Source organism: Neovison vison, chromosome 3 (genome assembly GCF_020171115.1).
Source record: "Neovison vison isolate M4711 chromosome 3, ASM_NN_V1, whole genome shotgun sequence".
Classification (NCBI taxonomy): Eukaryota; Metazoa; Chordata; class Mammalia; order Carnivora; family Mustelidae; genus Neogale; species Neogale vison.
In genome coordinates, this window is record NC_058093.1 from 158,923,234 (window position 1) to 158,948,284 (window position 25,051).

Sequence of the window (25,051 nt, forward strand, 5' to 3'; positions counted from 1 at the left end):
CTGCCTGGTCAAGGCCCCCCACCCTTGGCTCAGGGCTCGCCCTGCCTCTGCGACTGTGTGTGTGGAGGGGGGGTATAGAGGGGGCTCATCTCAGACCTGCTCTAGCTGGCCTGGCACCCACCCGCCTGCTGTGGTCCTGTTTAGGGCTGCTTAACCTTCCTGGGTCAGAGACCCCCTTGGGCAACTGAGGGAAGCATTTTCTCACTCAAGGGTTCCACGGAATGTTCGTGAGCATAGCCAGGCCCTGTGCTAAGCCCTGGGCCATCTCCGTCCTTCCAGGACCTACAGACTAGGGGAGAAGGGAGGTAGTGTGCGAGAAGCCCAGTCAAGGGCCCTAGCTTGTCAGCCAGTGTTCAAGGGACCCAGGACCCTGTGTGGCCAGAAATGGATGAGGGAAGCAGTCAGGGAAGGGGAGCGTGGTGGGGGCAGACCCCATGGAGGACCTTGTAGACCCTTTTAAAGGCTTTGAGTTTTATGCCGAGGGAACAAGAAGCTGCTGGGGGCTTGGAGCAGTGGAGGGTCATGCTGGGCTTGCCCTGGCTGCTGGGTGGAGACAGACTGTAGGGGAAAGGCAAGGGACAGTTAGGCGGTCACTGAAGTGACAAAGGAGAGATGGACATGCCTAAAACCCGGGTACTGTGTGTCATGGCACTGAAAGCTGTGGTTCTCAGGAGAGGGAATGTTAGCACATCCTTGGGCCATTTTCTGCACTTGCTCAAGGTGCTCTTGGACCCCGAGGCTCAGCAGTAGTCCCTCTGAGCTCTCGGGGTTCAGACCCCTCCCCCCAGCCTGGCCCACTCCCGGGGACACCTCTGATCTTTAGCTCATCTGTGGAGCTGAGGCGAGCAGATCGCTTGTGAGCCCAGTGTAGGCCAGGCTGCCTTCCCAGCTCCCAGAAAAGAGCAGTGAGCATAGAAACACACCACACTAGTGGCAGCGTCTCTGCCCAACGTCCAGCCGGCCCTGTTGGCACCTGAAGACAGCGGCTGGTAAACTGTTGGGCCAGGGGGCACCCGGGGTCCCAGGCAACACTGATGCATCTCACAGACATCGTGCTGAGTCAAAGAAGCCAGACCGAAATGAGTCCATCCGGTACGAAGTTCTAGAACAGGCAAAACCGACTGTGGTGAAAAAGAGTCAGAACGCTGGATTCCTTCGAAGTGTTTGGGATGCTTCCCGGAAATGGGCATGAGGGAACCTTCTGGGGAGATGGAAGTGTTCTATATCTTGGTAGGGGGGTGGGGTACGTGGGTGTTTGTATTCATCAAAACTTACTAAAATACACACCCAAGATGTATCCATTTCACTACTGATAACTTTTATCTTTCCATAAAGCGGGCCTGAGAAGGATGGGGTGTCCCAGACAGAACTAGGAGGGGTCAGCTGCCTAAGAGGATGCCCAGGCTCCTAGGGAAACTGGTCCCCCCACCCCTTGTCAGGTGCTTGGAGGCAGCAGCAGGCAGGAGGAATGTGATCTGATAAAGGAATTGGTGTGGAGGGGTTAGACTGTTGACTCCGGGGAAAAAGTGATTTTGCGTTTTAAAAGTGAAATCTGAGGACAGCAGTGTTTACCTCAAAGAGAAGATTCTAGTGGTGGGATGGAAAACCCCTTGGCAGGCAGTGGGTAGGGGCCCCCCAGTCCCCTCACTCACATGTCACACCTCCCAGTGAACACAATGGGCCAGGAGGTAGAGGGGTCATTTATGATCATGCCCCCTTTCCAGCTGCATCTCCAGTGACCATCCCCCAACCTGGCTTTGATTTCCCCTGCTTCCTTCTTATGTCATCTTGGGTGTTGGTACTGCCCTAGCTGACTTCTGGTTCAGGTCAGAGCCTTTACGGAGTCTGGTTTCAGTCTGGTGTGTTTCTCATCCTGCCTGTGGGTGCACAGGAAAAACTAGAGAGGGAACTCGGCTCCCAGATTTGGTCCTCATTTGCCTGTGGGGGGATGCAGGACAACAGTGGGTGGGGCCAGACCCATGGGCTGCTGCCTGGGTGGGACATCGGTATAAGCTGGGGCAGTCAGGGAGGGCTTCAAGGGAGGGGTGTTACACAGGGAAGGCACATGAAGGTCAGCAGCGGGGAGGGAGGCAGCATGAAACTAGGTTGCCCATAAATTCCAGTAGGCCAGGACAGGTCCTGGGTTGCCAGGATGCATTATTAGTAGTGCTCCCTTTCAACCTCCCAAGGGTCCCAGTTTGGACAATAAATTATATGATACTCAACACACTCAAAACAAACCAGAAAGATGATTGAACGACAAAGCCAAGAGATAGGTATACCTGAGGATATGCCAAGTGGCCACAGTGAGGGGTCTTGTAGAAGACAGGGAAAAGGAAAGGAAGCAGCAGGGAGGAAAGTGACAGGGCCTGGTGGCCATCCTGAATATCCAGAAGAGGGCTTCAGAGCTCCTGCAAGGAAGGGCTCCTCCCCAAGCAAGTGGGACAGGGCGATGTCACACTCCTGCATTTCCCAGAGAAGGCAGATACCCTGGGAGTGACACACTGGTCACAGGCTGTACAGCTCCTTGGTAATGAGCCAGGCTGGAACGTGGGCCCTGCCCCCTAGCCCGGATCCTCCCCCAGACCCCAACATTGGCAAGGGGCAGCCCCGGGAAAAGAGTGACAGCTGTGGGTCCCACTTCTGCTGCTGGAGGTTGAGCACACCCTGGGCCCACCCTGGAACAACCGGTAGAGGTGGGGTCCAGACTGTGTAGAGGTCAGATTCTACCCCTTACTAACTCCGCATCTATGGGGAGCTTCTCAATGTGTCTTTATGTGCCTCAGTTTCCTCATCTGCAGAACAAGCATAAAAATACCATTTTTGATGATGGCTACATTGCAGAAACTCCAAAAAGAAACACAATCCTTTCCTGGAGCTTCTAGGGGAGCATCTCTGCCCCAAGCATGTTCCGGGTCCTCTCTACATGGAATAGTGGCTGACCCAGGCCAACACGTGTAGCTTCATCACAGCCCTGCCTGGGTCTGCTGGCATTGAAATCAGGGAGTACCTTTTACTTTCCCCCCAAATCATGGCTTTTTCAACTTCCTAACCACTGCATCCCAAATCAGATTCAAGCTCCGTCTTAAAAAGGTGCAAGTCAGGGCTTCTTAGGCATGAGACATGCCTTAGGCACCAGGGACCACAGGAAGACCTCCTGAGGACAATGGTGGGAAGAAAGCAGGTCCTTTGTCGCCCTCCTCAGTCAGTGCCTCCAGTGCCAAGGTTGGGATGGGCTGAGGCATCATCCCAAAGAGACCCCAGGAGCAGGGTTTTTTGCAGCGCTGCTCCTGAGAGAAGTTGCAGCCCAGCATGAGGAATCGCCTCCCCCTGCTTTGAACCAGAGCCCCAGAGACAGAAAGATAATCACTGTTCACCCCCATGGCCCAGAAAGACAGCCACAGGGCTGGGGCAGACGTCTTCCCGCCTGAGACTCACCAGTTATGCCTGTGTGGGAAGCAAACTGTAAGCTGCTGTCTAAGAGGAAGTAGAGCTTAACTTCTGCATGTTACCTGTCTCCTCCAGCAAGGAGACTGGCCTTCAGGACGGGAAATGTAGAGAAACACTGTAAAAGAGAATTAGCATCCAAATGAGGCCAAGAGAGCCAACCTAGCCCCACAGTTAGATTAATACTCCACACTGTGAGCCGTGGCCCTGGGAGGGCACAGGGAACAGGCAGATGGGCTCCTGGAGCTGCTACGGGTCATCTCTGAGGCATTGGAAAGCCTGGAAATGAATGAAGGCACAAGTTTTTAAATGGTCAGGGTACTGGATTCCAAAAATTGGCAGTTTGTCAATCTTAAAGACTACGCTTGGCAAACTTCTAGAATAAATTCATCAAACTGGTGGCTCGAGAGCCCTTGAAGGAAAGTGATGATGACTTGGGAACCACTGTGGTTCAGCAGAGTGAGCCGGGTCAGGGGCTGGGGGCCGGTTCTGATGGTGGGCGACGAAGGGCCTAACATGGTGTCAGGTCATCTATGTTAACTCACAGCTGAGTGGGCATGAAGGGAGGTCTTGGTGACATCTATGGCTTTTATCTTTGTGGCCTCTTCTTTGTTTTTTTTTTCTTTTTAAGATTTTTTTTTTAAAGATTTTATTTATTTATTTAAGAGAGAGAAAAAGCACATGCTGGGGAGGGGTCAGAGGGAGAAGCAGACTCCCCGCTGAGACCTCCGACGCAGGGGTCTATCCCAGGACGCCGGGATCACAACCCAAGCTGAAGGCAGATGCTTAAACAACTGAGCCACCCAGGTGTCCTTCTTTGTGGCTTCTTGTTGAACATTTTTATCAAGGACTGGGTGGGGAGGGGTACATCATAGAAGCTGACTTTTTTTTTTTTTTTTAAGCTTTTATTTATTTATTTGACAGAGAGAAATCACAAGTAGATGGAGAGGCAGACAGAGAGAGAGAGAGAGGGAAGCAGGCTCCCTGCTGAGCAGAGAGCCCCATGCGGGACTCAATCCCAGGACCCTGAGATCATGACCTGAGCCGAAGGCAGCGGCTTAACCCACTGAGCCACCCAGGCGCCCAGAAGCTGACTTTTAAATGAACTCATGACCCATAGCTGGTCTGGGGGATGAGCTGCTGGATAATACACTCAAAATCCAAAGACCTCTTCCCCTGAAGTTCTCATTCCAGATGCAGGATCATGGGAACCCCTGTGCCTGCACTCATCTTGTCAGAGATTCCAACAGCTTCTTTTCTGAAACCGCAGAATCAACACCCCTTTTGGGTTACAGAGTATTGGAACATTCCGGAAACTTTGTAAAATTGTGTATCTGGGAGTTCTTTGTTGATTGGTTGCTTGGTTGGCTGATTGGTTCCCTCCCTGATGCCCAAAGGTTTTACGTGGTAACAAGACAAGAATCCTCTGGGGGTCCTGGGCTCCTTTGAGAATCTGCTGGAACCTATGAACTCTTTCCCTAGGAGAAATACAGAGATGCACTGGTGTGGACCATTTCAGGGGGTCCACAGTTCCCTTCTAACTTGTCAGATGACTTCTCAGGAAACCATGGATTTCCAACCATCAGCCCCTGCCAGGTAGCGGATCTGGCAGACCCTGGCACCTCCTTACTTTCTGGGGGAGGAGGGCCAGTGGTCATCCCAAAGCCCTTGGTGCCTGTAGTGAGTTAAATAATGTCCCTCCCAGTTTCCTGTCCACCCAGAGCCCGTCAATGGGACCTTATTTGGAAATAGGGTCTTTGCAGAGGGGGTCAAATGAAGATGAGGTCATCATACTGGATTAGAGTGGGCCTTCAATCCATGAGACTGGGGCCCTGAGAAGAAAGAAGAAACTGGAACCCAGAGACACAGGCCGTACAGGGAGAATGCCATGTGACCATGGGGGCAGGGACCATCATGACGTGGCAAAAGCTAAGGAAGGCCACAGGCTGCTGGCAAACTCCAGAAGCCAGGAAGAAGCAAGGAAGGACCCTACTCTAGGGCCTGGAAAGAAATCACAGCCCAACCCACACCTCAGCTTTTGATTTCCAGTCTCTAGAACTGTGAGGCCTCAGATTTCTGTTGCTTTACACCACCCAGTTCCAGTTTTCTATTGCAGGGGCCCTAGGAAAGGAAGGCAGTGCCTGAGGGGGACAGCAGAGAAGGATGCCCAGGAGGCCTGTGGCTGGGCCTCCGCCCTCCCCTCACCACACACTCCATGGGCTTCTGCTGGCCCTGACGGTCCCCCTGAGCCACTTGGCACCAGGCAGCCCCTGGGTTGTGCCAAGGAGAGGGATATAGGCCGTTCAAAAAGAAGTTAGAAATCCCAGCACATCTGTCTCTGTAAGTTTTACCCCAGCTTGCTAGTTTAGACTAATGACTAATTTATTGTATAAAATACCAGCAGTATATTTTTTTATTTTGTTAATTAATTATCTCAAACAAATGTGAAATTTATAAAACTGTCCAGAAACGGTGCACCTTGTAAAAATCACCTTGCAGCAGGAGATGAAATTATTACTAATATGGGATCAAATTATTACTGTATTGACTTAGTTACTTTATGACTTTGTAATGGATTTCTTCATTATTTTCTCGGGATTGTGGCATTCATGATTGTATTAAAGTCTGTTAATCTATGCAAATATCATTAGGTACCACTAATAACCAGGCAACTTTCTTCCATTTCAGACAATGTGCTAAGTACTTGGACTATGTGGGTCACTTCTGGGCAGAAGGGAAGGAGCAAAGGCAGATAGCAAGCCATTCTGGAAACCTTTTCCAAGCATAGCCCTGTCCAAGACAGAGTGGGTGGGGACTTCTATAGAGTGACTTAAGAGTCTTGGAAGGTTTTCAAGCCACCACACATCTTCCCCTGTTGTCCAGGGGGCCGGACTGGTCACCATGAACCTCCATTCCTTCCATTCCTTCCTTTGGACTAAGGCTTCGGAGGGCCTTGTTAAAATGCCCTCGCCGGGGGGCGCCTGAGTCACTCAGTGGGTTGGGGCCTCTGCTGTCGGCTCGGGTCATGACCTCAGGGTCCTGGGATCGAGCCCTGCATCAGGCTCTCTGCTCAGCGAGGAACCTGCTTCCCTCTCTCTCTCTGCCTGCCTCTCTGCCTACCTGTGATCTCTGTCAAATAAATAAATAAAATCTTAAAAATAAATAAATAAATAAATAATAAAATCTAAAAAAAAAAAAAAAAAAAAAAAGTACCCTCACCGGGAAGGAAAACCTTGTTAGCTCAGTGCCCACCATTATTAGTTTCCTAGAACTGGCAAAGTATTCGAGGGGACATAGGGCCTTGCTGTGCTGGTCAGAGACAAGGGGCTAGTCAGTTTTTACAAAGGTTAGAAAGAAGGCTGTATCAAATATGGGTTCTATCTAAATAGAGTTGGTCAAAAATAGGTTGCTCTCAGGGATATTTCTGGACCCTGGAGGCCTAGGAGGGACATCTTCGGTGTGCTAGGGTCAGGGGAGGTGGATGAATAGTGGTCAACACTCCAGGAGCTGCTCATTATTCAAAGGGAGTCTAAATCCCCATGTCCTCCCCCATTGGGTCCCTCGGTTGGCCCAGTGCAGGAGGCCTTAATTATCCTGTTGCCCGACTAAGGCGGGGAGGCCAGGCTGAGGCCCCTACCCCATTCACAGCTGATGGGAACCAAACCCAGGCCCCTAGCCAAAAAGGCCAAGGAGGGTCCTATCCTATCTTCGTTAAAGGTTGACTCGGGTCACACTAGGGTGTGGGGCCAGGCTCCCCTCCCAACTCTCAATGTTCTCAGACTAAACCTACTCATTGACATGTGGGTTACTGATACTGTTTGTTCAAACAGCATTTCTTGAGCTTGCGCTGTGGGATAGGCACCACTCTAGGCACCCCCGATGGCAAAGCACAGAAACTCCCTGGCCAGCATCTGCTGAAAGGCTGGGCCCAGGTCACAGTTTCAGGAGACTCAGGGCTAAACTCGAGCTTCCTAACTGCAGGTCTGGGGCGCAGCCTGCTGCCCCCATCACGATCGTCCCCTCTGGGTGGTCTCGCAGGTGACATGGCACGGGGCCTAGGGTTAAGCTATGGTAGGGCACATTCTGCTCCTTGAGCTCCTGCTGTCTTCCTTGGATCAGCACGCCCAGACTTTTCAAGGTTAAGAGCCATTTTTAACATCAAAAATTCATCAGCACCCCCCTTGACAGATGTTTTACTTTGAGTTTCCATTGTTTGAGAGAATGCAAAACGGCAATAAGCTACCTTGAGTTCAGCAGCGCTTTTAAATGAATTGGTACTTTTAACATCGCAACAGCATCTACGTGCATTTGAAAAATAGTCACATCTACCTGGGAGTGAGGTGTTTCAGATGCAGTCGGCAGACAAACCTTGAAGTGCCTGGGACCCCAAGGTCGGACGGCACCCCTGCCCTTGGCTATCTGGCCGCTGAGCGCTGCTGGGAGGAGAGAGAGGGGCCGCTGGTGGGGGCAGTCCCTGTCGCCACCAATGGGGGACGCAGGCTGAGAGCTGTTGTCATCCCCTCTTCTCCTCCTCCTGTTTCTCTGGCTCCTCCTGCTTCTTCGGCCTCCTCTTCCTCACTCCAAGCCCGGGGGCGGGACTCCTGCTGTAGCCCACACTTCCCACCGTCCATGCACCTGGCCCCACCGTTCCTCCCACTATGATTGCAGACCAGCCTCTAGCCCAGCACCATGCAGTCCTCCTCCCAGGCGCCAGCTGCCCTCTGCAGCCCCACGCCTCCTCTTCTCCTTCCCCTTCTCTATTCTCAGGCACTGGGGCCTCCATGCTTTTCTGGTGCCTCTGATCAGACAGTTCGTTTTCTGGTAAAATCAATCAGGTTGAAATGACAGGCGCCCCCACATTTCAAAGGCTCCTGGAAGAAGACAGAGCTGAGCACAAAGGCCTAGAACCCAAAGGACAGAATGCCAAGCCCTGGGGCAGGCACACGTGAGTTAGATTCTATTTTGCACACCAAAGAAGGCTCGGCACAGCTGTCGGAGACAGACGCCACTTACTGCCGGGGTGAGCCTGAGCCTGAGCCTGTCACCCGGCCTCTGGGAGCCTCAGTTTGCTGATCTGTCGGATGGGGATATAACCGTGTTATCTTGAAGCATGGTAGTGAGAAGGGGGCAGATGTCTGCAAATGTCCAGTTGGCACGGAAGGGCAGCTAGTGCCATCACCCGCGGGAGAGTCTGACGGTGGCGGAGCAGGGAGGACTGGGTGGGGAGCCGGGGGCTCACCCTCCTCCTTCCCTCCCAGACATGCTGCTCCATGCAGAGTGGGCCTCACATGCGTGTCACCGCCAGCTGCCCTTAGCAAGACCTGTTGGTGCCAGGCTGTGTCTTGCTTTTCGAAACAGCGCTCCTTGCAGACGGGCACTTGTGCTGCAAGAACTCTACGTTCTCTCCTCTGTGCGCCCACGGCAGGTTTCCTTCCTTGTCCCCACCCCTCCCTGCCTCACTCTTCCCAGATTAGTTGGGTGGGGTGGCCCAGCCTCTAATGGCTGGCGCTGCCCTTCCGCAGTAGGGTCATTCAGGCCCCGGTCCAGATGCACTTCGACCCGAGGCTCAGGTCAGCTCCCTTACCTCCTGACACTGTCCCTTGAACAGAGTTTGTGGACCATCTGCAGGCCTGATACAAGAAGGTGTCCAGAGCAGGCAAGCTGGTTTCTGAAACACGGAGTGTCCCCTTTCTGCCACTCTGTGACTTACCTGACACGGCCAGCCTCGGGAGGGCCCCTGGGTGATGAGAGCAGGTGGCTCTGTCATCAGCAGGGGCAGCCACACTCGACAGCTACCATGCTGCCGCCCTTCAGAACAGTTTGTTTTCCTGATGAAGCAGACACTCCCCTCACCATCTCATTAGTCATTAGAAAAAATGTCTCGCAAATTCTCGGCCTTTCCAGTTCCCAGAGCCCCATGTTCTCAGCTTCCCCGAGCCTCACAACCATCCAGTCTGGTGAGCAGACCAGGGAGTGATAGGGTCTGTAGATGAGAGATGGGAAGCCAGACCACATGGGTTCAAATCCTGGCCGCGCTGTCGATGAGCTCGGGGACCGTCAGCAAGTTGCCAAACCGCTCTGTGCCTCAGTCTCCTCATCTGTAAATTGAGATAACGGTGGAACCCACCTCACGAAATGAGAGCGCTCCTAAGCAAGTGCTAGGCACGAGTCAGCTCTCACTGTCCTCTCTGAGGGCATGGTCCCCGAGAGAAGGAGGGAACGCATGAATCTCTGCAGGGCCATATGGGCCAACACCTGTCATCCAACTCCAGGGGCTGGACCGGCCTGCCACACTCCAAAACCAACCTGCTCTGTGGGGTGGGAGGGCGTGGCCTTGACCTCTGGGGTCCCTGCACCTATGGGAGAGATGGGCAGGAAGGGAGGTCCTTATGAGGTACAGTGGGGGCTCAGGAAGAGCCCCCAGCCTGCCTGCGGGCTCAAGGAAGCATCATAGAGAAGCTTCAGGCATCTGCAAGAAATGAGCCCCCCAGAAACCTACGGAAACAACAAGCCCATCAGAGAAGGTGGAGGCTCAGGAACCTGAGTTGAAAGAGAAAGTTGGTTCGAGACCGGTCTTAAGCAGACCCAGGTTCCTTCTTGTTCTGAGAGCTGACACCCTCACAGGTGTGGCCACCACTAGTTTTCTGACCTTTGGCATTTAGACCCCATTATCGGAAGCCCTCAGGAACACTGTGGCCATCCATCCACCCACATTTACCCATTGCTATTTAACTCCCATTGATCATAAATCTATCTGCTTTCAGCAATCATTTTTCTCTCGTCTGTGTATCTATCTATCATCCAACATTTAATCTGGGTATCTAACATCTATTAATCATGTCTGCTATCCATCCATCTCTGTGTCTCTCTGAAGTCCATTATCAGTCATGAGTTAATTCATGTGTACTTGGAGAAGGGGGTTGGGGGACAGCGGAGACTCCAGGAGGGCTAAGGTGGCTGGACCAAAGATGGATAGGAAGGAAATCTGAGGGTTCATGGAAGAGGCCAGGACCCTCCTCTCAGAGCAGGGCTGGCCCAGCTTCAGGGGTTGGGGCAGAGAAAGTGGATGCCATCTTCCCCCTTAGCACCAGCAGGCACAGAATCCCGCCGTCTGGAGGGCTGAGCTCCTGCAGGCAGGCCTAGGGCTGGAGAGGTGGTTCCTGAGGGGGAGATGGCCAGGAGCAGGCTGGAGACCCATCACAGCTCTTCCCAGCCCTGGCTGCACGTTGGAAATACCTGAGTGGCCTTCAAAGAAACGAAAAACCAAAGCCAATTCGGTTGATTCCTGGGCTCCAGACTAGTCCCTAATCTCAGAAGCTGGCCCTAGGCATCCGTATTTTTGAAAGCCTCCAGGTGATTTTCCTAGCAGTCAGAGGCAAGAACCAGCATCTTATAAGATCCAAGACTCCTGCTGTTATTCTGGAAAGGAGATACCAAGGAAGGAGGAGCAGGCTTTGTTTTTCTAGGGAAAAGCTTGGGCTCTGGGCAGGATTGGGCTCTTTGGTGGGGCATGTGAGACACCTGTCTTCTGGGCTGCCTTGAGACTCCTGCTAGGGTGTTCAGGAAATGTCACCCCTACACTGGGTGGTGCCAGAGGAGGGTGGGTTGAGAGCCCTCTGATGATCCCATCCAGGCTCACCAGAAGTCTTCCTCACAGTGTCCGGGTTGGGGACTGGGCTTAGTAGATGTGGTCTCTGGGTTCAAGGATGACCACTGCTGTATTAGACTAGCAAGGTTGACCCCAAGGTGCTTGCCCCTCCCCAGTAAGACGGGCAGCAGGCTGTGGGAAGTCAGGACACTGCTCTCCTCCTTGTCCCACAAGAAGCCCCACCCTCAATGTGAAAACTGGGCCATGGGTCAGACAAGCAGAGGGTTTGCCCCATTCCCCTGCTGTGCAGACAGGGGAGGAGCGGGGTAGACCCAGGACCAGCCCCTCGCTCCGTAAGGCTGTAGACCCAGGACCAGCCCCTCGCTCCGTAAGGCTGTAGTAAGTTCGGCCACCACTGGGGGGATGAGGGTGAGCTGTAGTTGGGGTTCAGGGTTCTGAGGGCCGACCACATCCCTCAAGCCACAGCTGCACAGCTCTACCGTGCACCAGACAAGCCCCAAGCAGAAGTGAATAGAGACGAGTGGCCCCAAGCAGGTCTTTTCGCTTCTGCCCCAGTACCTATGGCCACCTTGACTAGCTTCTCAGTCCTGCCAATGAGATGTTCTTAATGGCATTCCTGGGTCTCTCCTCCTGTGAGCCAGCATCCTCCAGCCACACTAGCCCACCTGTCCCCTGCGGAAGTCACCTCTTTTTGTGGGAATAAAGCCTGGCTTTGTCTGTCTCCTTGAGCACCGAGGACAAACTGGCCATAATTTATGCTCCCACATGATATAAAGGGAAAAAGGCCCCATTATGCTATAAATTATCCTGTGATGGGTGAAATGCTGCAGAGAGCACCAGATGCCGGTGGAAACCCCATTAGACAACAGGGTTCGGCTGCCGAGAAGTCCCAGCAGAACCCCAGGCCGTCTGCCCTGCGCCGCACGCCTGGTAAGGATACTGTAGCAGATCCAAGCAGATCTCACTTACCTGGAGAGACGGCTGCGCGCCGCTGCCCCTGAGAAAGGTGACTTCTCCATAGAGCCACCTCGTGACCCAGGCTCCCCCTGGGAGGCCCGGTGCAGACTCTGGGTGGGTTGAGGGTCGGAGAGTCAGAGAGGGAGGCAACAAGGGTGCAGTGGGGGTCTCCGGGCCCCTCACCTGTACTGAACCTCCGGGACTCAGTTCTTGCACAATTCAGGCCCCCTATGCCTGCCCAAAGCCTCTAGTAGTGTAAGGGACCAGTGTGCAGGGGCCATTTATGGCCCCCAGGGTGGTGCCAGTCCCCATGCTCTGGTCCTGTCTCCTGAAACCTGTTGCAAGCCCTTGTGGGCAGAGTCACAGCTGTGCTCCGGGCAGCCACCAGGGGGCTGGAGGGGCACTGACCGCCCTGAGGGTGGATTCCGCCAACAGGTCCCCTGTCCTGTGTGGGGAGGCGACAGGACCCTGCAGCCTAGACAGGGGAAGGGGAAGGCCTGAGGACTCACCAGGAAAGAGCATATTTCCTTGTCACCTGGGGAAGTTAAGACAGCTGGACTTTGGGCAGAGGGGTGAGTGAGCTCGGGGAAGGCCTGTGAGGCCTGAAGAGAGGTCTCTGGGCCTTCAGGAGAAGGGGAGCCTGCTGCTATCTTGTTACTGAGCAGCAGGTTATAGGTGCCCTGCCTGGGTCCCATTCCGGGCTCTGAAGCGAAGCCCTGGACGTGGAGAAGCAGTGGGCCATCAAGCCCTTGCTGCTTTCTGTGTGCAGGTGGAGGGGTGGCGAGAAAGGAGAGGAAGTGAGATGTCCAGGTAACACTGTCCTCCCCTGGAGGGAGGGTGACGGGAGAGCTCAGCTCAGATCACTGAGTGTGGGCTTGGCTTCACTGATGACTAAGTGTGCAATCCTGGGAAAGATACTCAGCTCTCCTGGGCCCCAAGGTCTCCATCTACACAGTGGTAATAATGAAATAGCCACAATACCTGTGAAGAGCTTCTCTCACGGCCTGGGTTAAAGAGAGTGTTCGGTACAGGAGAACCATGATGATTTGTACTATTGTTGCTGTTTTAACCACCTCTTCCTGTAAGCAAGTCAGTCCGGGGAGGGAATTGATCTGATCAGTGCAGACCTCCGGCAGTGGACGTTCTGTGACGTTCTGGTCATAAAAGGGTGACACGGGGGCTGGGAAGGCTGCTGCTGTGAATTGGGGAGCTAGGCCCAGCCTGGGGAGCACATGGTTGGCAGTGAGAACAGACACAGGCAAGGACCCTAGACGGAGACTGTGAGTCCCAGGCCAAGTGTGCAGGGGTCAGAGGTGACGGGCCAGGCCTTGAGGGAGGTGCTCAGAGTGCAGGTGTGTGGAGAATATTTGCATGTGCTGCTCCCAGACCTGGGATGTTTGTGGCTCCCGATTTCTACCTGGCAGACCCGGCCTGCGAATCCCTTAGGGCCCAGCCCAATCCTCAGAGAACCCTGGCCACGCCCTGCCCACACAGCTCACTGCTCCAGGCTCTGCGCCTGCACTCATCTCCAGGCCCCTCCTTTCCTACTGAGAATTCCTGGAGATCAGTGCCTCCTCCCGGGCACCTGCCCCCATGCCAGCTTCATCCGAGCCCTGAGCCTGAGGCTCACTGAGCAAACGGGTTCCTTTATTCATGTCAATGAATATTTAGGAGCATCTTCGACATGCCAAGTTCTCCAGGCGTTGGACCTTCAGCAGTGAGTGAAATGGACTCACATCCTGGCCTCTATAGAAGGGAGGCTGGAGATAAATCAGTGAGTAAAATAAGGTGATTCACATTATGAAAAAAATACAGGGTTGCCTGGGTGGCTCAGTGGGTTAAAGCCTCTGCCTTCGGCTCAGGTCATGATCCCAGGGTCCTGGGATCAAGCTCCACATCAGGCTCTCTGCTCTGCGGGGAGCCTGCTTTTCTTCTCTCTCTCTCTCTCTGCCTGCCACTCTGCCTCCTTGTGATCTCTGTCTTTCAAATAAATAAATAATAATCTTAAAAAAAAAAAAAAACACTGCTTAAAAAAAAATACAGGGAAGAAGGCAGGGGAATGAAGGCTGTGATTTGAAGTAGCATGGTCAGGAAAGTTCCACGCGCGGTGACACGCGATGGAAGGCTCTCAGGAAGTGAGGGCTCCGGAGATGTCTAGAACATGATCTCTGAGACGAGAGGAGCAACAGGACACTTAAAGGCCCCGGGCAGGGAAGCACAGGAGGGTTCCTGAGACAGCCTGGAGGCCTAGGTGTGTGGAGCAGAGGGAAGGAGGGACCCAGGACAAATGGAGTGTCGTTGCCTACCGACCTCCAGAAGACTGGGCTTGTTCCCAGTGAAATGGGAGCTGTGTGAGGTTTGAGCCGCAAATAGATGGTCTCTGCCTGGGATTTGAACTGACCCCTCCACGTGCTGTGTGGAGAGCAGATAGCACGGGCCTGGGTGGGTGTCAGGAGACAGTGAGGGGTGACCCACAGGGCTCAGGGCAGAGCCTGACGTGCAGGGAGGCAGGCTGGCTGAAGGAACGCGACTGAGGGGACTGCATGCAGTTCTGTGGCTCCTGCCTCGTCCCACCCCCACATCAAACGCTGCCTGTCAGGAGGGAGCTGGGAGATCAAGGCCTGGCACCGCCTTCCCCCGCCTCCCCCAGGGCCGGGCCGGAGCTGGCTGAGGGTCCTCATTTGCATCCCTGGTGGAGAGGAAGCCCCAGCCCAGCTCCAGCAGCCTTTGATCTGGTTTGATGTCTCCCTCAGCCTTCTTGCCAGGCAGGAAGGCTTTTATCCTTGGAGGGGGAGACAGCCCCCGCCCAGCTGCCTCCCCTGGTCTGGCTCTGGCTCTGACTCCGTGTGTGCTGTGGGGACTGAGGAGGGCACAACTCTTCTCCTCATTTTTCACTGCCTGCTGAGAACCGTCCGCTGGGCTTGTTACCCCATGTCCCAGGCCATGTCCCAGGTGAAAGGACTGACTCTCTGGAGGGAGGCTGACCCCATCTCAGGGCTGCAGAGGGATTGAACCCAGGCCCCTAACCCAGGATGAGGGACGGATGCTGGAAACAGCCCCCACAAACCTGAGGGGGGCAATTGTGGGGATCCCTGTGATGAGAGGAGCACCCCCCCAACCGCCCTGTCAACCACCCCTACTTGGAAGGCAGATTTGAGTCTGCGTGCTGCTTTCCTGGGGTGGGGGGACCTCTACTAGGGCTGACAAATAAGAGGCCTGGGAGGTCTTAGGCCCTGGATTGGGGCATAATCAGTCTTGAAAAGGGCACAGATTTCGATCCGTATGATTGGTTTGAGGCCTGCTGGTCCCTTAGGAGCCAAAGGGACTTAGTGGGTCTGGACCAGCCATACTGGTGGAAATGGCACATGGTGGGGCTCAGTGTAACTTTGGGAGAAAGGCCTCATTTTGGACCTATCCAGGCTGTGCTCGCTTCCGAAGCACATATACTAAAATTGGGTCAATCCGGGTAGCCCTCCTGGAGGAGGCTGGGGGGTCAATTTGTGGTCCCCCAAACACTGTCATTTGGGCAGGGTAGTGCAAAGGACAGCCTGGCTTCTCGGCCGGGCTGGGCAAGCATGACTTTGTTCATCTCAAAGTATGGGGTGGGGGTCCTCTCCACTCCCTTGCGGATGAGGGTGGGGGTACCCCCCGCAGGGGGGTGAGCACGGTAAGAGCTGTAAGTGGCACAGTGGGTGCACTTGCGGAGCATTCACTCTGTGCTAAAACCCTGTGTGTTCAGCTCATTTAACTCCTACAGGCTGACACGGTGGGCACAGCAGCTATTCCCGCCCTCTACAGATGAGGAAACAGGGGCGCGGGGAGGTACGTGACCTGCCTGAGGTTGGTTTGACAGACAGCCTCCGTGACTGCCTGAAAGATGTCTCCCCACCCCCACCCCACCCATCCAGTTGGTGTGTCTCTCCTGTCCCTTCTACTGGAGGTCCTCCTGATCCACAGTGAAGTTAGGGGTCAGGAGTAAGCCTTTTCCCCTCAGACTTACTCTCTGTGGACCCTGGAGCCCTGAGATCATCTCCAGGGAGAGCAGATGGTTCTGGAATCCAAGAGGCACCTGGGGAAGTCCCCAGGTCCCAAAACAGCCTGGGAGATGCTTGAGGTGCCCGCATGGGATGGGCCTCAGAGCTCCTGGTTCTGCCAACAGCTGAGGCAGGAACGTGGGACACCTCGGGGTCTCGGCTCTGGCCCCAGCTGGAGCACCTTGGGGTCCAAAGCCTGCAGAGCAGGAGGGAAGACCTCTGATTCAGTGACTGTGAACGTCTGGCATTTTCTCCTCACTCCCCAAACCGCTGTCTTTGGGTCTCCCGGGACCCAAAGTAAAGTGTCTCTTGCCTGCCTGGCCCTGTATCCCCACCAGCAGCCAAGCCCCCCACCAATTCCTCTGCCCTCCCCACCAGCCACAGACCTCAAAGCCACCTACTCCCCACGCTGGCCCCTAGCCCTGGGGTTCTCCCCAGCTCCCCTCCATCCTCCCACAAATCCTCCGTCAGCAGCCGGAGGAAAGAGAACAGTAAAAGTCTACTGTGGCAATAAAAGGCATTAACCATCTGAACATTCACCCACAGTGCCGTCTCTCCTTAAGCAGGAAATATTGTTTAATGCCCATGGTAATGAGTGAATCGAGTTTTGGAAATTAAACCGGAATTTGAGCATTAGCGCTAGGGCTGCCATTTGGCAAGCCAAAGGGGCCCTGCCGCCATCCGCCTCCACCCGACTCAGGGCCCCACTCCCCCTGCAGGGCCCTGGAGAAGCTCCCTGGACATCTGCCCTTCCCCCCACCCTCCAGGCACCATCCTGAGACAGCCTGTGTAGGGGCGGGTCCTGAACCAGCCTTGGGGTTATATGGCTTCGGTGTTTTCTGGGCCCTCCTTTGAAAATGCAAATCCTTCCAACCTGGCCCCATCCTGCCCTGAGGTCCGGAGTGAAAGAGTGCAGGAGTCTCTCTCTCTCTCTCTCAGGGATTGGAAAAAGCCCAAGATTCTGGCAACCAGATGCCACTGCCTTTTCAAAAGCACCTATCCACCTCTGTATGGCTCCTGGGGGCTGGCACCCAGTGCTCTGTAGAGGTTGAGAAACTGATGTTTAATTAGACTGAGGTTCTAGGAGAATAAAAAAGACTCCTGAAGCTAGAGGAACAGGAGAGGTGTGTGTTGGTGAAGGGAGAGGCACAAGGCTGCTGGAAAGGCAAAACTGAACTTGAGCAGGTCCCCCCATTGCAAGCCCTGAGGCGTGCAGGGACCCCTAGGGGTGGATGACAAGAGCAGCCTTAGGGATTCCTCCCAACTCTGAGACTTTGTTCAAATTCTGTTGTGAGCCTAGAGCCCCCCGCCACCCACCCCCACCTGTCCTCTGGACAGCATAGCTCCAGCCCCGCTTTCCTCCTGGAAGGCTTCAGCATCTGAACACTCCCCACCTCCACTGTTGGTCCCGCTAGTGCCCAGTCCAGAGCTATTTCCTGGCTGTCTCTCTCACAGTAGGTGCTCAGTAAGTGCTTGCTGAAGGAACCACCGGAAGGTGGACCCAGGATAGAGGCCAGGGGCTCTGATCCAGGCCCTGCTCTAAGATAGCCATGAACACCTTCTCTGGACCCAGAACTGCATACTTTATCCATGCGTTATCTGGGGGTGCTGTAGACCATGCAGTCCCTAGCACTGGTGGGAGGACACAGGGCACAGAGGGTTGAGCTGCCCTCTCTGGGTTCAGGCAAGGCCCAGGCCTAGTGCCTACCTTCTGTTGCCCAGCCCTTCCGGGGTGTCACAGTCCTGCTCTCTTCGAACCCCAGGTGCTTCCCACCCCCACGGACACAGGCACTCACATTTAGAAAGAGCAGGGAGGCAGGAGCAAGGGGTTATAGGACTGGGAAGTCAAGAGACCCAGGGAGGCAGCAGCTGTGTGTTTTGGAGCAACCTCTGTGCTCCTAATTCCTCATCTGCAAAGAGGCAGGACCTCTCATGTTCTCCAGGGCCTGGTCCCGCTCTGCCACTCTAAGGCCTTGTTCCCTTGGGGGACAGCACACTAGTTCTGGGGCCACTGTGCGACAGCCCCCGTGGCCTTTGCCTTGTTCGGAAGCGGCCTATTGCAGATGTGCTGTCAGCTCTGCCTCTCTCCTTCCTGCTGCAGGAATAAATCAGGGTAGGGCAAATGAAGGAGGGGGTGGCACTCCATTTCCTCTCCTCCTAGATAGAGAACCCCGAGTAATGGTCCTCACTGTCGACCTGCTCAACAGGTCCTGTCCCTCCCTGTAGCATCTCTTGCAAACCTAGCACCTCCCACCCAAGGCAGGACTGACGATTCCTGTTTTGTAGACCTAAAGGCCCTGGTGGGAAGCAGTTCTATGGCTGCAAAGAGGGGAGCTGGGGTTTAGCCCCAGGGCCTGGGCCCGAAGGAGTTCCACCCTTGGACTCAGAATCCTTCCAGCCCCTGGTCTGAAAGAGAATCATTAGAATCACACCAAAGCCCAGCAGGAATGAAAAGGGGGCAAATGGGGTATCCTGGAAATTACCATCATTTGAGTAGGGGTGGGGTCACCCCAGAATCCCTGGGGGAGTAAGGATGGAGCAGGTTTCTTTGGTTTCTTTCAGTCTTCCAGAAAGGCAAGGCTAGCTGCAGTTTCCTTGGAGAAATTTGGGTGGTCAGGGAGAGGAGGAGCCTGGCCCCTTACACATTTGGAAGGAAGGGCCTCCAGAAGGACAGGCCCTGGTCTAGACTGAAGAACTGTAAGGAAGGCAAGATTTCAGGGGAGAGGAGGAAAAAATTAAAAGGGGAAAAAAAAAAAAACTGGCAAAAGGAAAGTGGCTGGATAGAAAGGCACGTGTGGATGAATTTTAATGCAATCAAAAGGCTGTCATAATGATAATAAAGGAATACATTCCGACGTCAGGAGAGAGGAGAAGGCGAGGGCCTGCGGTCCCAGCATTTAAATTAGGCTCAGGTGGAGGAGGGGCCTACTCTTCCCTCCGGCTTCCCATGCCCAGGGAGGAGAAGGAATTTCTAAGAAGGACGGCCAGGGATTAGCTGGAGGCAGTGGGTTTCACTTCATTGTCTTTCTGGAAATCCCATTTAATCGGTCTTTAAAAGGTTCTGGGGGCGAGGGGAGCCCTAGGCTGGCCTCGAGTCCACAGTTGCAATGTCTCAGGACTCCACCAAAGGGTTGAAAAGCTCTGTCCACTTCCTGCAGAATGCCGCTGCTGCTTCTGGGAGCTCAACAGAGTCCCTGACCCAGCTCTCCTCTCTCTCTGCCCTCTCCTCTGCCCATCTCTGCTCTCTGTTACTCCTTCTTCTTCTCTCTCTCTCTTTTTAAAGATTTTATTTATTTGAGAGCTAGAGCATGAGAGGGGGAGGGGGCAGAGGGAGAGAGAGAAGATGCTCCCTTGAGCAGGGAGCATGATGTAGAGCTCGATCCCACGACCCCAAGATCATGACCTGAGCCGAAGGTAGCTGCTTAACTTACTGAGCCACCCAGGTGCCCCTTTTTGTCTGTTTCTGATTCTTTTCCCTCCATTTTTGCCATGTTCCTTCTCCCTCTGTCCCTAACCCTATCTGCCCCCAGCTCTCCTCACTTCACTGCTCCTCTCTCTCTCTCTCTTCTTCCTTCCTCTAGGCTTCCCAGACCAGAGTTTGGAGTCCCAGAGCCCTGAAGATGGGGCCAGGGATGGGCCCGGGGATGGGCCCTGGGATGGCCCCGGAAGCCGGGTCAAGCAGCCCAGGCAAGGGCAGGTGGCAGGGCTGGGGCTCCATGCCCCAGAGCTTTGGCTGAAGCCCACTACTGGTGAAGGGCAATGTGGTATGCCCAGTCCAGGACTGGTAGCAGGAGCTGGCAATGATGCCCTGCTGGGCATGGAAGGCGCTGGGACCCAGGGCCACCCTGTCATTGAGAAGGTGCCCAGTGCTGGGTGCTCTGGACTAAAGGGTACTGGCAGGGCAGAGGTCAGGTCTTCCTGAAGAGGAGGACTCTGGGGTGGTCTGTGCAGCGGTGCAGGGACCTATTGGTTTCCTCTGCTCTGCTCCAGACCCCAGGACAGCCCCTCGGCTCTGTGAACTCCCCTGGCCATGGGGAGTACTATGGCTGCAAAACAATTTTGCCCCAAACTGAGTAAAACAACCATTTGTTCTGCTCAGGGATCCGGCAGGCATAGTGTGGAAGGCTTATGTCTGCTCCGGGATGTCTGGGCATCAGCTGGAAGACTCAGGCTGGGGTCTGGAATCAACTGCAGACTCATTCATCCCATGTCTGGTGGTTGATTGAGCTGTCATCTGGGGGCTTGGGTTCCCTTCCATGGGGCCACACTGCACATTAGTTGTAAGCCCTTCATGGCAGGGTGGCTAGCGTCCATAGAGAAAGCATCCTCAAGACAGCCACATAGAAGTGGATCCCTTTTATGACCTAGCCTGGAAATCAGTGGGCCTCACCTCTGCCATTCCCTATTGGTTAGCGCTGTCTCAGCCCCGCCCAGATTCCAGGGGAGGGAGCACAGCCCCCACCTCAGTGGGAGGAGTTGAGGGCACACTGCAGTAAACTTGTGGGATGGGAAATCTGGCAACTACACCCTGCAGCAGATGCCCATAGCCCAGTGTGGTCCCTGCTGCCCCAAGCACAAGGCCAGTACAGGTGGTGTCAACAAACCACCTAGGAATCAACACAAGGGGGGAGGGGCTGAAGAGGGAGCCCAGCCTTTAGGAGCAGCGCCCCCCCCAAAGTGCCCAGGGCTAAATTTTGCAGCATGAAATAGGAAGGGCCAGACCAAAGAAGGGACACCAGATGGAGGCCAAAACAATGTGAGATAGGAAGAAGGGGTGACCCTGGGAATGGCACACAGCATTCATTCATCTACTCTGTAACTTTGTGCTGAGGGCCCACTCTGTGCCAGGTACTGCTGTTCCAACCAATGCCTGGTCTCTTCCCCCAAGTTGAGGACGTGTAATGGGGCCTGGGAGCTAGACAGAAACTAGGGACACAGTCTGGGCCATGAGAGGGAGGAGCTGAGACAGAGAATAAAAGACAGCAGGAAGGAGGGACCTTGATGAGGAAGCAATATTTAAACTAAGACCTAGAAGAAGAGAATTTAGCCTTGTGATGTGGGAGGCACTTTGGGCAGAGGGAACAGCCTATGCAAAGGCCCTGCGGCAGACTTGCCTGTTGTGAGTTAATTTTAGCCTCTGGGGGTGAAGTGTGTCTAAGAGGATGGAGGAAGGGAATGCAGGGTTGCCCAAACGACCCACGTGCCATTCCTGGGCCACCCGTGTGTGCCGTAGGTGAGCAGCGGCACCAGTGGCCTTGCTCCCTCTGGACGGGAGGGGGCACAGTCGCTGCCATCCAGCATCCTTGACCCAACCCCTCCTTCCTCACCTCCTCCTCTGGCTATGCTCTCCCTCTCCCCCAATCCCCTCACCCTGTGGCCCAGCCTGCTCTAGCTACGCCCCAGCCGCCCCCCTCCTCTCCAGCAATGAGCCCTCTCCCCTGCCCAGCTCTACCCTATCCTCCTCCCCCTTCCTCTTCGGTCGCGCCGTCTTACCCCCGGGCCTGCCCCGGTGCAGCCCGGCTCCCCCGGCCCGGGTAAGCATCTCCTAATTTTGTTCCAGAAGATAGAAAACTCTTCGTGGGCATGCTCAACAAGCAGCAGTCCGAGGACGACGTGCGCCGCCTCTTCGAGGCCTTCGGGAACATCGAGGAGTGTACCATCCTGCGCGGGCCGGATGGCAACAGCAAGGGTGCGTGGGGGCGGGGCGGGGGAGCGGGCGGGCGAGGCCTCGGGCTTTGCACCTCACCGACCGCCAGCCTTGTCCTGGGCCGCCCCCAGCTGGTGGCGACGGACCCGACCAGCGAACAGCGAGCCCAGGAAGCGTACTTGGAAGGGGCGAGGCGGTCGGCCCCGGGAAGGGAAGGCCTCTCGCCGAGTCCAGACAGGGGCAGGGAGACTTCCGGGGTCTCTTAACTCTCCGGCCCTTCCAGGTCTTTCTGTGTCTCTGTGTTTCTCGATGTCTCTCTTCTCAGTCCCTGTGGGTCACCCATTCTCTGCCTTCATCTGGGATGCGCCCTCTTCCCTCCGTCCCTCCGGTGCCCCGCCTCTCAACCCTGTAGCGCTTCTCTGGCCTTCCTGGGGGCCCTCGCGCCCTGGCTCAGCCTCTCCCGTCCCCCCAGGGTGCGCCTTTGTGAAGTACTCCTCCCACGCCGAGGCGCAAGCCGCAATCAACGCCCTGCACGGCAGCCAGACTATGCCGGTGAGTGGCCACCCCTCCCCCACCGCCGGGGCTGGGGAGGGGCAGAAGCCCAGAGGGGCCGGGAGCCCCGCAGAGCCCCACCTACCTCCCCCCCCCGCCCCCCTCCCCGCCCCCGCACATCGTGCCAAACCGTGCCAACCGTGAGGCGCTCACAGCCTTCCCAAGAGAAGGAAGGCATTATCAGTATACCCGTTTCTCAGACAAGGACTCCGAAGCCCAGAGATGTTAAGGAACTGGACTACCCCTAGATAAAAACCGCCCGCGGTGTAGTTAAGATCCCAAACCGGGGCCCAGTGCAAGCGCGGGAGCTACCCTTCCGCTACCCCCTTCCCCCATCCCCCCTGGAGAGGATCGGGTGGGTCCAGGCTGAGGGCAGGGACAGTTGGCAGCTGGGGCAAGGGGTCCTCACGCGCCTTAATGGCTGCAGGGAGCCTCGTCCAGTCTGGTGGTCAAGTTTGCCGACACTGACAAGGAGCGCACGATGCGGCGGATGCAGCAGATGGCTGGCCAGATGGGCATGTTCAACCCCATGGCCATCCCGTTCGGGGCCTACGGCGCCTACGCACAGGCAGTAAGTGGGGGCTCAGCGGGGTGGGGGTGGGGGGCAGCTGTTCTCTAGCTCACTTTGCTCGGAGCCCCAAAGAGCAAGGACAGCTAACAGCACTGAGGGGAGCCCTGCTCCTGGCCCAGAATATTCTGCTGCCCTGGGGCAATGAGGAGTGGAGAGGAATGAACCCAGGGAGCGGAGGCCAGAGGGGGCTAAGACAAGGCTAGGTTGATGCAGGCTGGCTGCCAGGAGGAGGGGGTTGCTGTCCTGGCTCTTCAGGATAGCAGCTAGAGAGAAGGCCTCTGGCAGCAAGGGGGGTTACCTCAGCACTCATGAACTCAGACCCTAGGAGGCATCCCTCCCAAGCAGTGAGGGAGGCTCAGGTGTTTGCTTGTCACCCCTCTACTCCTGCCCTCACTCTCCAAAGGGGCTCCTCAGGCCTCTGGGCACTCCCGGCAGGGGTGTTCCACAGCTGCACTTCCCCTGAGGTCCCCCCGGACCTGCCTCATGCTGCTGGCCACCCACTTCTTCCTTCCACACTGGAGCTGCCTCTGTCCTCATCTCCCCCAAGCTGCCCCCGCCCCAGACTTGTAACCACAGCCCCACATGAGTGGCACTGAGTTAGGCCAGGTTTCCTGTTCTAAAGATGTCAGCTCACTTCACTTTCTCAGCAGTGTCCAAACTTGGCCATGTCCACAAACTACCCAGTCCCCACTCACCTTTCTGAAAACACTGGGGGTACCTAGAGTTCTGGTCATGTCCTCCTGTTGCTTCGGCCGCAGACTCCAGGTGAGGATCATTTTCAACAAATCCATGCCAAGTTAGTTCCACAGACTCATCTACCGTATCTCTAGAACTTTGGCCGTCACATCTCCACAGATGACAGCCCTTTGACAGGCCTGAGCAGCACCCGTGGATCCAGTCTACTCCCCCCCACAACTTTCAAGTCCCTGAGGCCCTGACATGACTTATGAATATGGTTCTCTCAGGCAGGGGGGGTTGGGGAGATAGAGCCGAGCTCTCCCCTGGAGCCCCCCCTGGAGGCTGATCCCCGGGGCACTGAGCCCCCCTGGTGGGGAGGGCTGCCCCCCCTGGAAGCGCATGATATTTTTTCCACTTCCTCTGCCCCAGCTGATGCAGCAGCAGGCGGCACTAATGGCATCAGTCGCGCAGGGCGGCTACCTGAACCCCATGGCTGCCTTCGCCGCCGCCCAGATGCAGCAGATGGCGGCCCTCAACATGAATGGCCTGGCGGCCGCACCCATGACCCCAACCTCAGGTGAGCAGGTGGGGATGGACCCAGTGCCTGATTGGGCAGGGAGGCAGCTGGGCTCAGGGTGGGACCTACTGATCGGTCACTTTTGCCAACCAGGGGAGGTTTCTATGGCAAGAGCACACATGCAGGGGCCTGAGCAGGCCTCATCCTCTGGAACTTTTTCTTGAGGATGTTCTAATCTCTGAGCATCTAGGGGAAGATGGGATGTGTGCCACCTGTTGTCCGACATGATTTCAGGGTGGTGACAGTTTTCCTCCTGTGATGGAGCCATGTCAGGAAGCAGTACATCTTGGTCTCTTTTATAGATCTCTAGAAAGAAATTCACACGAAAACACCTCCCTTGGAGTTCTGAGGGCTAAAGAGTCCTGCCCATTCTGTGACCTTGTGAGGTTCCAGGCCTAGCCACAGAAGGAGCCCCATTTTTTCATTTTTCTTTAACCCAACTTAGACTCATTGGCTTTTCCCAGGGCAACTGCACAATAAGCAAGAGAGGATCTCAGGAGTTATTAAAGGACAGGGGGCTTGGAAATAACCCCTTTCACAAGTCATGTTCTTTTTTTAAAAAATTTGTTTTATTAAAAAAAAATTTCTTAAAGATTTTTTTTTTTTTTTGAGAGACAGGGAGCAAGTGAGAAAGAGCCTGAGCTCGGGGTGAGGGGGTAAAGGGAGGGGGATAAGAAGAAAGGGAAGAGGGACAAGACGACTCCCCACTGAGAAGGGAGCCCAATGTGGGGCTTGATCCCCCTTCATTTGAGCCGAAGACAGAGTTTTACCACCTGAGCCACCCAGGCGCCCCACAAAGTGTGTTCTTAGCTGGATCTTGGTTAGTATTCCATTCAGTGATTCTCAACCCGGAGCATCAGAATTAAGACCTCATCCACCAGAGTAGCAAAACTCCTTGGTGGGGAGGTAGATCAGCTCCTTTTGTAATGCAGACAAGAGAGCAGAGCCATCAACTTAGAAGTTCCTTACTGGCTATACA

At 55.2% G+C, this 25,051-nt stretch overlaps 1 protein-coding gene across 50 annotated transcripts in view; it reads left to right on the forward strand.

Annotated features, from left to right (window-relative positions):
* The window catches only part of CELF4 (CUGBP Elav-like family member 4), a 288,774-nt gene that overhangs the window by 238,180 nt on the left and 25,543 nt on the right, over positions 1-25,051 (forward strand). For 29 of the 50 annotated variants that reach the window (XM_044243075.1, XM_044243084.1, XM_044243083.1 and 26 more), the window contains exons 4-7: positions 21,608-21,736; positions 22,167-22,246; positions 22,674-22,817; positions 23,925-24,072. In XM_044243075.1, the coding sequence (XP_044099010.1) occupies positions 21,608-21,736; positions 22,167-22,246; positions 22,674-22,817; positions 23,925-24,072 (501 nt within the window). The remainder of the gene's footprint in view (positions 1-21,607; positions 21,737-22,166; positions 22,247-22,673; positions 22,818-23,924; positions 24,073-25,051) is intronic. The other 21 variants (XM_044243076.1, XM_044243094.1, XM_044243109.1 and 18 more) reach the window with 1 other exon arrangement.